Source organism: Sinohyriopsis cumingii, chromosome 10 (assembly GCF_028554795.1).
Source record: "Sinohyriopsis cumingii isolate HCF-2022 chromosome 10, ASM2855479v2, whole genome shotgun sequence".
NCBI classification, from domain to species: Eukaryota; Metazoa; Mollusca; class Bivalvia; order Unionida; family Unionidae; genus Sinohyriopsis; species Sinohyriopsis cumingii.
Window position 1 is genome coordinate 38,472,415 of NC_142970.1, and position 15,633 is coordinate 38,488,047.

The 15,633-nt window shown below is 37.7% G+C and overlaps 2 protein-coding genes across 5 annotated transcripts in view; one reads left to right on the forward strand and one right to left on the reverse strand.

Moving 5' to 3' along the window:
* Window positions 1-2,255: 2,255 nt before the first annotated feature.
* LOC149789896 (uncharacterized) overlaps window positions 2,256-15,633 on the forward strand; it is a 40,716-nt gene continuing 27,338 nt past the window's right edge. Inside the window, exon 1 of one of the 4 annotated variants that reach the window (XM_089971968.1) lies at window positions 2,256-2,428. In XM_089971968.1, coding sequence (XP_089828094.1) covers window positions 2,401-2,428 — 28 coding nt within the window. In that variant the 5' untranslated portion in view covers window positions 2,256-2,400. Of the gene's footprint in view, window positions 2,429-4,942; window positions 5,089-6,987; window positions 7,053-12,358; window positions 12,490-15,633 lie in introns of those variants that run through there. The other 3 variants (XM_089971971.1, XM_089971973.1, XM_089971972.1) reach the window with 3 other exon arrangements.
* LOC149789897 (inositol oxygenase-like) lies at window positions 2,703-4,635 on the reverse strand. The gene has a single exon (XM_089971974.1). The coding sequence runs from the start codon at window positions 4,536-4,538 to the stop codon at window positions 3,684-3,686; it is 855 nt and encodes a 284-aa protein (XP_089828100.1). The 5' UTR covers window positions 4,539-4,635; the 3' UTR covers window positions 2,703-3,683.

A 15,633-nucleotide genomic window follows, 5' to 3' on the forward strand; every position in this document is an offset into this window, starting at 1 on the left:
AATCTGAAAAATGCTTTGGGTGGCAAATTGTCGGAGGGTCTCTACTCTTTGAGCCAATGGTCTCAAACTGAAAAAAAAAAAAAAAAAAAAAAAAACATGAGGACCGATTGGTGACATTTTCGATGGACCACTTTTATTATCTCTCATGACTCCATTATACGACAATCATTTTGCGAGCCGTATAATACGAATTGGAGGACCGCATGCGGACCGCGGGTCGCGTGTTTGAGACTCCTCCTTTAAACAACCGAGTGATAATCCTAACATCTTAGCTGTTTTCGATAAATCAAGAAAATAAGATGTACTGCCACCACTAAGTTAAACGCCCATGCTATATATCTGAATATTTATAATCGCTACGTCGACCATCTCCGCGGACATATCCGTACGCTAAGAGTCAGAAAATAGTTCCAAACACTTATCCACATTACCTTGATTATTTTCCAGGACTTGTTAACATCAGTTTAATACGAGTGTTGATTGTCATTTCAACAAAGTCAGAGCTTTCGTAAAGTAAACAAAAATGTTTTATGAAATTTTGCAAAACCTAAAACTGCCCCTGCTTATTGTACTACTTCCGGTACAAATCATCCGTTTCGGAGGTGTGCAGTCGTGCATGTTGTTAGTCTCTTCAGTTTCGGAGGTAAGTACACCTAGCATGTATTCCGCAGTCCTATAAGGCCTAACTAGAAGTGATCGGGTTTTCAAAACACTGAGGTTGTCAAAGCCTGGTACCCTGGCCTCCCATAATTCTCAGTGTGGAACATCATGGGATGCCAGTGTACCAGGCAAGGACTTATGCAGTTTAACCTCAGATGATAAATACCATAGAGTGCTATAATCGGAACAGCATTTCTTCACAACGCACAGCTGGAATCAGATCACCATTATTAGTTTTTGTTCAGTTCCCACGAATGTAGGCCCAGTGTATTTTTTGAGTATTTGTTTCCTGTCTCCTTTTCATGGTGATGCAAGAAGTTTATTTAGACACTCTTGGTATTGATTTAAAGGTAATTCTTTAGACTATGAGCTTATGTGTGGTTGTCTCTGTTTGTTTTCGCGATAGTGCACAGTGAATAATAAGGCAATGGCGATGATCAGGTAGCGAAATTCGTTGCACATTGTTTTTGTTTACAGTCCAGTCTCTCAAAGAAATGCCTGTGAACCTATGGCAAAAACTTCACCGAGAAGTCATCTTTGCAGGTATTTTAGATCAACGTATGATTTATATTGATTTCGACACAGTGGAAAGTTTAGTACAGAGAAACCTGTCTTTAAAGACCACTGTTATGTGTGACTACCTGTCTTGAAAGACCACTGTTATGTGTGACAACCTGTCTTGAAAGACCACTGTTATGTGTGACTACCTGTCTTGAAAGACCACTGTTATGTGTGACTACCTGTCTTGAAAGACCACTGTTATGTGTGACTACCTGTCTTGAAAGACCAGTTATGTGTGACTACCTGTCTTGAAAAACCACTGTTATGTGTGACTACCTGTCTTGAAAGACCACTGTTATGTGTGACTACCTGTCTTGAAAGACCACTGTTATGTGTAACTACCTGTCTTGAAAGACCACTGTTATGTGTGACTACCTGTCTTGAAAAACCATATTCTCAATGCACAAATTTATTAATTGTATAGTGTTATGACCTGTTATGAGAGACCGCCCATCTTGAGAGACCATAATGTTTTTGCAGAAGGGGTAGCCTCTCAAGAGAGCTTCTAATGTACGGATAAACAAATGTATAGACCATATATGAAAATTAATTGTGATCTGAGTCCAGCCAGCAGGGTATAGTCTCGTAAATGTGCCCCTGTTCAAATGTCTTACTTCAGGCTATTATGTGACTTTTACAGCTGTTATTGTGTAATAAGTAAATATATTTATATATTTGTGAATTAGGTGTTTCGGGCTTGTGTTTGTGAAAGTGTGAATATAGTGAAAAACCAAGTCAGCTAGGAACCAACCAACCATAACAGTGGACACGCTCAGATCAATGCAAGTAGAATATTTAAAACATGGCCGGGGTTGGGGGTTACTATTCTGAACTGCATTAAGCTGTTTAGTACATAAGCCTTTTCAAATAGGATAGTGTAAATATTCTGACATGAAAATATCATGTGGCTATGTGTACGTAAGCAATTTTTGCATTGAGCCTTCATTGACTTGTCAAACAAATGATTCATGCAGGTGTGTGCATATAAATTGTCCCTTGCATCGGCATGATGGCTAAAGGAGACATTGTCAACCTTTTCTGTTAGAACATACGGGAACAACAAAACCCGTTTAATTTACGTGTATTCTGTATAGGTCCTCTAAACTGCTTCTACGTAATACCGGTAGCTACACTAGATTGGGGAACCAGGCTGTCTTCCAACTTCCACATCGGAGGGCTATGCCTCGACTTTACCAAAGTGTCAGTGGTAAGTTCATTTGCAAACTTGAGTCAGCCTGTTAAATATTTTAACGTTATGTATAAATCAAAGTTTATATAGCCTGTTAAAAATGAAAAACATTAGAAGAATACGGATCGCTCAGGTACCAGGGGCCAAATCTTAAGTGGTAATATTATATAAGGGCGCTTCATTAGTGCAGAGGAACAGGCTGTTATTCGTGCGTGTAGAGACATACGGACAGACAAGAGACAAAGTATATAAATGTACAGAAGCGAAAGAAGAAAAAAAACAGCTAATGCAATTACGTTTCAAATTTATTTTAAAAATAAAATATATTAAATTTATAACAAGCATTTTTGTCATGAGCAGGGCTGAATAATAACAAATGACTTAGACACTTTTTCAAAGTCTAGTTGAATCACTTGGCATGAATTTATGATCACAGTGGCAAGCGCTAGAAAAGTACTGTTGTAAACTGGTATATAAAACAGAATAAAAACCGCACAGCTCAAGAAACATTCTGAGGTATATTATTTAATATGCAACAATAAATGTGTACCAAAGGATCCTGTGTGTTTGTGTATACTTTCACCTCTCTTTTCATCATCAAATTTGTTAATGTAGCTTTAATGACAAATTATAGCCAGCATTGTGTTGGCGTGCCGTTAAATCTTTACTTGCAACCATATAAAAAAAGCACGCACAAAAATGTATGCATACACACGACTCTTGTCAACTTTGCAGTGAATGCAAGAAATGTTATAAAAATCTGCACGACTAAAAAGAACTCAAGATAAACTGTCCCACTTTGATGGAGCTGTATAAAAACAAAATTGCAAAACCAAAAAGAATATATACTTACAATTCGCATGATTTCGTGTCCTTTTTACCCACTATACGTAATTCCAATCAAATGACTGCAATTTTTGAACCTACAACCTACAAGGAAATAATCTTAGAAGTCTTTAATACACTCAATTAGAAAATGTTAATTTTGCTTTAAGAAGACTAGTTTGCAAAAAAATAAATAAATATAGAAATAACAATAACACGAACCTACATGACGGCAATGTGTATAAATGTTATATTTTTCGGCAATCTTAAAATGTTCGTATTGTTGGTCCTTGCAATGGTTACTCTAGTAGACACCAGTTCATCCACGTACTGCATTTATTTCAGCCAGAGTAAAAAAAAAAAAAAAAAAAAATGCAGTACACATCAAAACCGCAACATCAATTAATGTTATCACCCGAAAATTGCTTGCTAGTCCAAAATTCAGTTGTTACCACCGTAGCACACCAGGAATATATTTCTCCGCCAAATTTTGATAGTACGGTATCAGCGAGCCTAAGTCTGGGATATCTGGACATTTCGTGTAAAGGTCAAATTGGTTGAACTCCCTGACCCATTTCATCATTTCTATGTCTTTGTTATTGCAGAGGTACATGTAGTCTCCACCAGTGTGCCATGGGTAGAAAGAATGGAATCGTATGATGTACAGCGCCTCCTCTGGAAGGTGACAAGTGTTACCCTTCAGCACCCTGTATAAATATTCGTCATGTCCCCATGACATGATTACATTCTCAAGTCCGCAATTTTCATGATAGATGCCCAGTCTTGTGTTGAGCTTACTATCTTGCATGTTGGGGTTGTCTTTAAAAAGTTCGGCATCGAAAACTATTTTCTTCGAGGGAGCGCAACCGACGGGAAAAGTATCCCCAACAACAGACCACTGGGGTTCGCCCCAGATAGCCATAACTTTTCCAATGTCGTGAATGAGTCCCGTCAATTGCAACCATTCTTTGTCAGGGTGCATTTTCCGGATTCCTTCGGCAGTTTGGAATGCATGCACGGCATTAGGTATATCCACATCGGGGTCGCTTTCATCCAAGAACGTGTTCAATTTATCGAGCGCTTCCATTATGGTCATTTCGGCATGGTCTAACTTGCCCCATTGTTCCAGCTTTCCCTTTGCGTAGGCCAAAGTCTGGTTCGTGTGCATAGCTTGATAGGTTTTCACCACTCTTTCTGGGACATTATGAATTCTAAAATCCCTGAAGTTTTCTTTCTCCTTGTGCTCGGGTCTGTACTCCGATGGGTCATCGTGAGTAGAAACTGTTTCTGGTGTCGTTGGCATAACTGTCTTTGTTATGGAATACGATTTAATTCCCTTTTTTGCCCTCCTTATGAAACCTTCTCGCCTGACTCGGTTCGTGTTTGTGTACTGTGTTACAGTGCCATAAGGTCTATTTATAGTCACTAGCTATAATCTTGCAGGTTAACTCCAGTTCTTACCGGTTCTTGAGTTCAAATGTATACAGGCCGGCTAGCGTAACGAAATCAATATATGTATACACCAAACCACCTTGTGATAGCCGAGCTGTTTGGAGTCACTTCAGTGATTTGGCTGGTAATAGGTTTATATTAGCAAGCCATTATCATAGTCTGGGAACAAAACTCTGTTTCTCGACTGGTTCGTCAGTGACGTATTTCGCACATCGGTGACGTAATTCTCATAATAGTTAGTTCTCACCACCACCCATGGAGTTATTGGTTAGTAGCACAGTAGATAATAGGTACGACATATTTGTATTTTTAGTGAGATGGCGGTTGACAGTTATCTGCGATCACATGAGCAGCAAAAGTGTGACATAGTTGTTAGCAAATGTCGGGGTGATGGTAGCGGAGTAAGTATGCAAGCCAATATCATCATATACCGGTGACTAGTAGTTTCCTTGTCTTCGATTGATTAGTCAGTGACATTATTCACACAATAGTTACGTCGTTCATATGACTGCTATTCGGCAAACGCCACGCTGAACTGCAGCATATCATATTGGTTGTTTTACATCTGCGCTGTGCAGAATGGGTAAATATATATTTTCATAGTATTTTCAAAGATGGAGGGTGGTAGCTGTACGTGTTCACACAAGAGCCGAACGTGTGAAGCAGATGTCATCAAAGTTATTAAGTCTTAAGCAAAAAGATGGAAAACCGCAACTTTTTAACATTTCAGATTATCGTACCCTTTGTTTGAGATATTGCGCAGTATGATCAATTCTGAAATTAAAGTGGAGTTAGAAAAGATACGTTGCGTACAGTGAAGTCAAATTTAGACGTTTGTACATTGGTAATCACAACCGATACATGGCGTATTTATTATTTCTGGGTTTAAATTTAAGGTGGGGTGAATTCGGTTATTTCGCGTTGTCGGTGGCAATTGCCGTGTATTTGTCGTTGGTTGTATCTATCTCACGGCGTACTAAAGTACATATTTTTGGGGATATTTTATACGTAAGTAAGATTATAACATATTACATGTATTTACACATATATCTTGCTGTCAGACTGGAAATGAATCTTAAGGAATATTGTAGTTTGATGGACTGTGCTCATATTATGTTTTCAGGATATGAGAGTAAACTTACAAGAAATACACTTGAAATATAATTGCGAACTTTAATGCACGAGTGCACGTAAGATTAAAAAAATAATTATTCTTAGTGGTCGGTTTTAGTGGCATATTGAACAGAGTTGACCTGGGCCTGCATCCTACTAGCAAACATTGGGTTACGAGCCCGACGCACTACCACCTGAACTACCACGAATCCACGAAATATATTTAAAAAAAGTGATATATATATATATATATATATATATATATATATATATATATATATATATATATATATATTCATTCATTCCGTATGATAAGCAAGTGGAAACAGACAATCTCATCTGTGGTTATTCAAAAAAAATTTTGCTATTCCGACATCAACACAAAACAGGCATGCATTGACTTTGACAATTTTTGACTGGCTCTAATTCATTTTGTCAACTGTTTGTAGATACTATCCTTCAATCAAACACATGCACCAGTCTCTCTTGTGATTTTTTTGGTGCTTGTTTTGTTGATGTGAATTGTTTTTCCCGGACAAATTAGCTTGATTAGCTAGAGTAATCAAGAATCTATTGCATCATTCAGCTGTTACCAATTTATGTCAATCTATGTATTTTCTGAACGTGTGCCAAAGCGATGAGTTGTTCCAATAAAATCACAGCATTATGCAGTTGTTGAGTGGTTTGCTGAAAGGAAAAGTGTGGACACGTGAGCAGTTATCTTAACAAATGATACAGGATTGCTTCCCAAAAAAATTCATAAATAAACAGGGTTGAAAAGACGAACATAAAGGAAACACACTGCACACGGACATTTCTCTTCCAGTGTCCACTGTTTACTTATTAATATATCAAGTGGCCCCGAGTGACCAAGTGGTCTTAAGCCCCGAATGGCCGAGTGGTTTAAAGCTCGAGTGGCCGAGTGGTCTAAAGCGCTCACCGTTCCGGATCACTGCCATCTTTCTTCTGCCTGCGTGGGTTCGAGTCTCAGGCTCAGCTAACGTGGGTACGTGAAAAAGCTTGCCAGTAGCTACTCATGGGTTGGTGGTTCTTTCCGGGGTTCTCCCTCCACCAGTTATAATGGCCGCCATGTATATCCTATCTTGTGCTGAAGAAATGGCCTTAAACCCTACAACAACTTAATAATACATGTTTGGAATCCCGTTGAGCATGACGTGTAGCTAATGCTAAATTAATATGACACACTTACGTAAGCAGGTATGGTGTTTAGTTAGGAAAGCCATATAGACAGGTATATATTCATTTTATTTGCTTCCTTTTTCCTCTTTCTTCTCTCTTTTCACTGTTTTGTTAAAAACTTTTTATTTTATTGAACACATTCATTTTTTTTTCTATGAAAGTTTTAGTTCGTGTCAAGTTCGAAGATTACATGTATTCCAGGGATAATAATTTAGTCCATTCACAATCCAGGTGTACATGTAGGTTAAATGCGGCCGAAGTTTTAAGATACGAAGAACATTAGTTTGTCCCTGTGCTTTTACAGTGTACTAGAACTGGATTGTGTTTTAACACTTATTTGAGCTTGGCATAACTTTGGAAAATACGAATGAAATTATAAATCCCATTCTCTGCGGAATATATTTCATTTTCTAATTTTTTTTCTCCTGATTCTTATTGGAGTTTTGTTATCTTTTATATTGGGTTTCTTTGTGTCGGGTGTAACAGGCCACATATAAACTAATTAATATTTCCAGGCTTGAACTTCTCACATCTAATTAAGAAATAGAAAACAAAATAAACACAGATTTGATTTTAACTAAGGTAAATGCCAAATGTTACTAGTGGAGAGGATCACACACACACACAGATATATATATATATATATATATATATATATATATATATATATATATATATATATATATATATATATATATATATATGTATGTATGTATGTATGTATGTATGTATGTATGTATGTTACGGATCATTGCCATCTCACCTCCGTCTGCGTGGTTTCCAGTCTCGGATTTGGCCAATGTGGGTATGTGAGAAAGCTTGCCAGTAGCTTCTCGTGGGTCGGTGTTTCTTTCTGGGGTTTTCCCGGGTTCTTCCTCCACCATTAATACTGGCCGCCATGTATAGCCGTGTGCTGAAAAATGGCATTAAACCCTACAAAAACAACAACATATATATTACGTGTCCGCGGTACTGAGGAAACAATCGATAACCACCTTCAGTTTTAAAACAAAAGAAGTGTAATTCTTTTAAAACTAAGTAACGTTTTACACGTGAATGCGACCGTCAGCAAGATAAGTGTGTGTGTGTGTGTGTGTGTGTTAAATAGGGAAAGCGTTTAGTTGATTTTAAATAGAATATATACTCATTAGACAACTTACTTGTACGTGTACGTGTGCGTGTTAGAGTGCCAACAATGAAGAAAGCTGTTTGCTTTATGTCCGAATTCTGTGTTGTCGGTCTCCGTCAGCATTGTAACAAAAGCTTGGGTGGCAGTACTGCTTTAAAGCGCCGATATTTATTTTGAAGAAGAAGAAAGAAGTTTTGTTGAAAAAGGATTAATATCAAGGATTAATATTAAGGATTAATATCAAGGATTAATATTAAGGATTAATATCAAGGATTCATATCAAGGATTAATATCAAGGATTAATATTAAGCATGGTTTGACAATAAGCAGATAACATTGTATTTCTTAATGGCTTAATGGCGTTGAGTTATGATCAATTTATCTTAAAACTGGTCCTTGTTTCACTCTCAAAGATAAATGAGCCAATTGTGAATACTAACCGATGCCACTGTCCGCCCAAACGTGGGTCAGCGTGAGTGCTGAGTATTGTTTTTTGTTTATTGTAGTTTTTTGTACCAAGCGTTCTCTTGATACCTTTTTGGGTGATGATTCGTATACAAACCATCTCCATTACTTGACTGATTGTAAAAATAAATGTGGGTACAGCGTGTGTAAGATTTTTGAATGCATGAACTTTGGCTATATCTGCACGATAAACGGCAATTTCTCGTTGTGTTGTTACTGACTTTCGAATGATATTAAAGAAGCAAAAAATCGTGACAAAATAAACATTTAGCTCTGGAGCGTACTGCGGAGGGATCCGTTATGAATGGTTTCACCACACAGATATATATATATATATATATATATATATATATATATATATATATATATATATATATATATATATATATGGTGAGAAATTAGCAGCAGTAGATATCGTGATTAATACTTGACATCTATCACGCCTTTAACTTTGACTGCGCTATCTCAAGAGAAGCAATCAGGGCCATTAGAGCTTACAAGTGTGGGTTTTCTCTGAAGAACCATGAAAACCAAATATGAACGAATACACTAAACTGCTTATAAAGCATTGGCTAGTTTAAAGCCCCTCAGGAACCCATACATAAATTCAAACATTATAAAAGGAAAATATCAAAGCAGATATCTGTCCCGAATAAATACATATACATGCAAACTCCTCATGTCAATGAACAGTAAAACAAACTCCGATCAAAATATTGCTGTCTTGTACACCAAAAGAACAAACTTTTTTTTGAATTATTTTTATTTTAGACTCTTGTTTCTTCACTAATTATTACCGTTTAAGACTATCATGTGTTTGTTTCTATCAACTGGCTTTTACTGTGTATTCTCTTACTGATATGTACAGACATACAACTGCATGAAAGCTAGAAATATATGAGAGAGAGAGAGAGAGCATGGACGCCCACACTTAGGGGCAAGGTGGGTGGGTGGTACCTTTTCACCTCTTAACATGTTTTGGCCTTCATGCGTAAAACTTAGCAGCTGGCCACTACGTTTATTGCCACCACCCTACCCCTCGAAAAAAAATCTGTGGAAGCACCAGAGAGAGAGAGAGAGAGAGAGAGAGAGAGAGAGAGAGAGAGAGAGAGAGAGAATAATGGATTCAGTCACATGCGAATAGGCCAAGGGGAGGCAATTCCAAAGTAAATGAGACAAATCATTATAAGGCTCAACGAGTGAATTTTCCTGATTCCTTTTTGTTACGCCATGCGCCAGAGAAACGGACTATAAACATGGTGAAACAATCTATAGAGACAGAACTATTATTATGGAACAGTTTCGGTTGGTTTTGCCACATGGCGAAATCATTCTGTTAAGATGTCAGTGATGAATATCATTCCGAGACTGTTCTGATGCCATTTATACTTGACTCAAGCTTTATAATTGTATCCATCATCAAGCACAATGACATTCTAAAGTCAACACTATATACTGTAAACACTCTAAAGTCAACACGATATACTGTAAACACTCTAAAGTCAACACTATATACTGTAAACACTCTAAAGTCAACACTATATACTGTAAACACTCTAAAGTCAACACTATATACTGTAAACACTCTAAAGTCAACACTATATACTGTAAACACTCTAAAGTCAACACGCTATACTGTAAACACTCTAAAGTCAACACCGTATACTGTAAACACTATAAAGTCAACACCATATACTGTAAACACCCTAAAGTCAACACTATATACTGTAAACATTCTAAAGTCAACACCATATACTATAAACACCATAAGTCAACACGATACACTGTAAACACTCTAAAGTAACACTATACCGGGTAAACACTATGAAGTGAACATCACACACTGTAAACACTCTAAAGTGAACACGATATAATGTAAACGCTCTAAAGTCAACATGATACACTGAAAACACCGCTAAAATAAAATGCTTGTCTGGTTTTACTATGTTTATTTATTTCAGCTACATTAATTCTTTTGTCATTAATACAGTGAAATAATGAATGATATCGTGTCTGTGTTTTTTTTGTTTTTTTTTTCTCAAGATTTTAAACAGTTTAATCCAAATTGATTGTTTTAAAATATATATATTTCTGGCTCATAAAGTAATAAATTAATCGAAAATAATGGACTAAACTGTTTTACTTTTTTATTACTGTTACATCTATGAATAGTGACTTTAAAAAATTCGATAGCCCGACGATCGGTGCCCCTCTAAAACTGGATAGGAGCCTTCTCGTATTCTGAATGAGTTACCAGTCTGACCTGTCCCAAAAAGTTTTATCTGAATTGCATGAAAACACCTTCAGCACGCCAATGAAAAGCAGCATGTTCATTTTAAGTTTCTGGAAGAGACTGGTAAATCAGTAATACTCAACTCCATGCTTGAGGTCCATCGCATGAAGACCACCTGCTTAATTATAGTGAAAGCAACAGGAAGTCATTATGCACGTGACCTATGACGAGGGAATAATACTATTTTTATTATCCGTAATTCTTTGGCTTTTAGTCGGGAATTATAACAAGCTGACCCTTGGTCACGGTGACTTGATATACCATTACTGGTTAAATGTATCAGTCCCGATGCAATTGTTTGATAATTGTGCTAAGCTATGAACTTAGCCAGTTATGCAACAATAACAACAACAGCAAAAATAATAATAATAATAATAATAAATAATACAAAGCAACAACAACAAAAACAACAACAATAATAACAACAACAACAATAATAATACAAAGCAACAGCAACGAAAACAACAACAATAAAATAATATTAATACAAAGCAACAACAACGAAAACAACAACAATAACAACAATAATAATAATAATAATAATAGTACTACTACTACTACTACTACTAATAATAATAATAAAAATAATAATAATGTTTTTTTTTCACCCTAAAGGAACTAAAATCCATACACTATATAAACATCAATTTATTTCAACAAGTAGTCATTGATTTAACTGATACGGAGTATTTTTTGTAATCGTGACACTTCCATAGTACTATTAGAGGAATCTGAAGCTGCCTTTTTTTACTGATTGCTATTAGAAAAACCAACACCCCTCCCCCAGGTCAATGCTTTACCTACTTTTTCTACTTTCAACTTTGCTCGAGATACATGAAGATTTTGGCAGTGCTCGGAAAACTAAATTACTCCGATGATGATATACAGACTGTACATCGACCTGAATTTATACAGTTGGAGATCGCAAAAGCAAAAGTTGTATGCCACAGTTATTCAGAATTTACCATCCGAGCATGCAGAAATTATGACGTTGTTGGAAATCTCGTTGGCTGTGAGCACCTGTTCAGCAGAATGTGCAGGAGGTTTCAAGCATAAGGGACCGGGCATTTAATTTTTCTCTCAAAATGATAGTGAACACATGTTGTTCTCGGGCAAGTGGATTATGCACTTTGACAAGTGTTTTTATTGAAAAAGAGACTTGTTCTGGACCTGTATCTGAAAAAAATACACCCATCACTGGAGCAATTATACAATGGTTGAGATCAGTACCTGGAGTAATTATACAATGGTTGAGATCAGTACCTGGAGCAATTAGACAATGGTTGAGATCAGTACCTGGAGCAGTTAGACAATGATTGAGATCAGTACCTGGAGCAGTTAGACAATGGTTGAGATCAGTACCTGGAGTAATTATACAATGGTTGAGATCAGTACCTGGAGCAATTAGACAATGGTTGAGATCAGTACCTGGAGCAGTTAGACAATGATTGAGATTAGTACCTGGAGCAGTTAGACAATGATTGAGATTTTACCAGGAGCAATTAGACAATGGTTGAGATCAGTACCTGAAGCAATTAGACAATGGTTGAGATCAGTACCTGGAGCAATTAGACAATGGCTGACATTGATTAGTACCTGGAGGTAAACATCGCTTTATATGAAATATTTTGGGAGGAGAATAAGCACACGAAACGCTGTGTCATAATAAATATAGCGAAATATAAACTTTTGTAGCATATGGAGTGATAGTATGTGTGTGCGATTTGAATTTTTAACGTAGCTTTAAAATGTTTGCAGTTATATCGCTACGATGTCTGCCGTGTGGCCGTTTATAGTGATGTCTGGCACTGTGGCATCATGCCGCAGATATGTAGTATGATGTCCCACCCTGTTACATTATCCTGACACCAGGCCCCAACCAGTCATAACACTAACCTCTTAATGCCGAATGCCTAGCGAGACAGCTGTTGGTAACTTTTTTGTAAGTCTTTGTATGACTCGACCGTTAATCTAACGCACGACCTCCCGTATCCGCGGCGCACGCTCTAACCACTAGACCACCGGAGCGGTCTTAATCAAGTATGGGCAGTGAATTCTGATTTACAGTGTATGATTTATTTTTATGGTTAGCTGTCCTGGATCCGTGTCAGTAGTGAAGGGGGGCACTTTACGGACAATGGGAATTAGCATTACAAGACCCCTTGGGGCACTTTACGGACAATGGATAATTAACATGGAGAAAAATCGTGGGGCACTTTACGGACAAGGGGAATTAACATGGCAATAAATCGTGGGTCACTTTACGGACAAGGGGAATTAACATGGCAATAAATCGTGGGTCACTCTACGGACAAGGGGAATTTAACATGGCAATAAATCGTGGGTCACTCTACAGACAAGGGGAATTTAACATGGGATTTTTTAAAAAAAATTTTTTTAAAAAAAGGGGTAGGCAATTCAAAGACTATCTCTTTTCGAGAAATATGGCTGGCCCTGAAAAGGGCCTTTGGTTTATGTTAATATGCCCTTAACATAGAGGGCATTTGCGACATCTTCTTTTCCTCAAACTTCGTCTTACAGCAGGGCCATACATCAGAGTCCTCTTGAGGCAACCTTGTCTCTCTATATAGACTCTTCTTATCCACAGGCTGCTGTTGGTCCTGTGGACAACGGTCCACTTGGATCGGACATACATGAGCATGTCCGTCCTGAACATCATTGTTGACACAAGGGTTGAAGATTCAACGTCTGTCCACATGTTGAGGCTCCGAGAATAGGTGAATCAATGCAGTGAACGGCGCTTATTTATAGGGACAGGAAGGATTGAAACGGATTGAGTTCATTCACCAATCCAAACACGCGTTACAGAATTCAGTCAGCCCGCATCCAATCGTAAGAGTGCAGTCTGTGACGTCACGTAGTCTATATAGATTCGCTAGCGCTTGTGTGCAGTCAATCTATGCGACAGTGATTCAACATGACGGAAACTCAGAAAACGATCCATTGGGGTGCACCAGCAGGAGAGACTGCCCAAGGGAACTCGGACTTACTTTCAGAAGAGGTGAATTGGGATTTTGTGGATTTTCTCTCCTCGCAAGAATTTGTTCCGGAACCTTCGTTACCTTCTTCATTACCGCAAGTGGAGAATTTTAGACAGAGACAGAAAGAAGAATTGGAGAAATTTATACAAAGACAAAAGGAAGCCGAACAAGTTTTTCTCCTACAGCAACAGCAGCAAGAAGAAGAGGTAAGAAAAAAACAACAGCAGCAACAGCAAGAAGAAGTAGTAGCAGCAAAGAAACAAGAGGGTGAAAATCAAACGGTCACGGTACTGTTGGACATTTTAGCGGAGTTAAGAAGTCTGAAACAAATGTATCAGACTTCTTTATCACGACCGAAGAGAATACGACCTTCCCGAGCCAAACATGTCAACCCTGTGACTAAGCCTACCGTACCACCCTTAGTGATTTCAACCCAATCATTATCATCATTACGCAGTCCAGAAGTAGGCCTTGGCCGTGGCAAAGGCTTAAGGCAGTTAAAATTGATTGCTTAAACTCACCCCTGCACCATAAAGAAAAAAAGGCCCTTTTCAGGGCCACCCACATTTCTCGAAAAGAAATACAATTTCAATTTGCCAATAACTCAAAAAAAAACTCACCCATGTTACCCTTATAGTACGTGTCTGTGTATGAGTGCGTGAGTGTAGCTTCTTATTTTAAAATCAAAACTCAAAGACTCTTACCTTATATCATTCATTTAATCTTTTCTCCATTTTTTACAATCCAATTCACAATTCACAACACAACACTTTAATAAAAAGTTCATTGATTTCTTCTGTCTCCTTGTTTAGTCTCTCTGTTTTTTGAATTTCTTCACCGTCACACTCTTTTCCTCTTCTTCTTCCTCCTCGCTTTCTTCCCTTCTTCTTTTTTTCTCCTGTTTCTTTTTCTTCACCTGTCTTCTTTCTTCCTCACAAGAATCCCTCTCTTCCTCTGAAGAATCCCTCTCTTCTTCTGAAGAATTCCTCTTTTCTTCTGACTCCTCTTGTTTCTTTTTTGGGCAATCTGGAGACCAATGTCCTTTTTCTTTACAATAATAACAGGTATCTTGACTTTTGTCTTTTTTATCCCCTGTTTTTTTTCTTTTTTGACGGTCTGGACACTCTGAAGACCAATGCCCTTTCTTCTGACAGATATAGCAAGTATCTTGACTTTTATCTCTAAAGGAAGGAGAGTAGTCCGTAGGCTGGTCTGAAGAGAATTTTCTAATGACCCCTCGCAAAGCTTTGACGAAACGTTCCATCTGGTCAGTCTCTTCCATCGTTGTGCTCGGCTTGAGAGTGAAATGAATAGTGAAAGGACAAGACACACACCCTTTTATATACGCTGGTCTGCTATGACTATAAAGTAGTTTATGGTGTTTGAACTTGAGTCATTTGACTTTTTGCTTTCAAGATGAAACGATCCCATTCATTCGAGAAGAAAGAAGAAGAAAGTAAGAGGCAGAAACGTGATCTATCGCCTCGTACCAGGGCTGAAATCTTGGCACAAATTCATGCCAGTGATTTTGAAGAGGACATGAGTGAACCAGAATCCGAACCCTCTAAACCAAGTTCACCACCCTTTGTCAACCCTGAAAAGTACTATTCCATTCGAGAGACGGAAAAGCGCTCCTCTAGAAAATTTAGAACCACGGCTTACAAATACACGGTGAAGTTTAAAGATTTCAAGGCTGAAGTGCCGTTAGAGAAAGCAGAAGTGTTCATCACTGAGGTGTGGGATT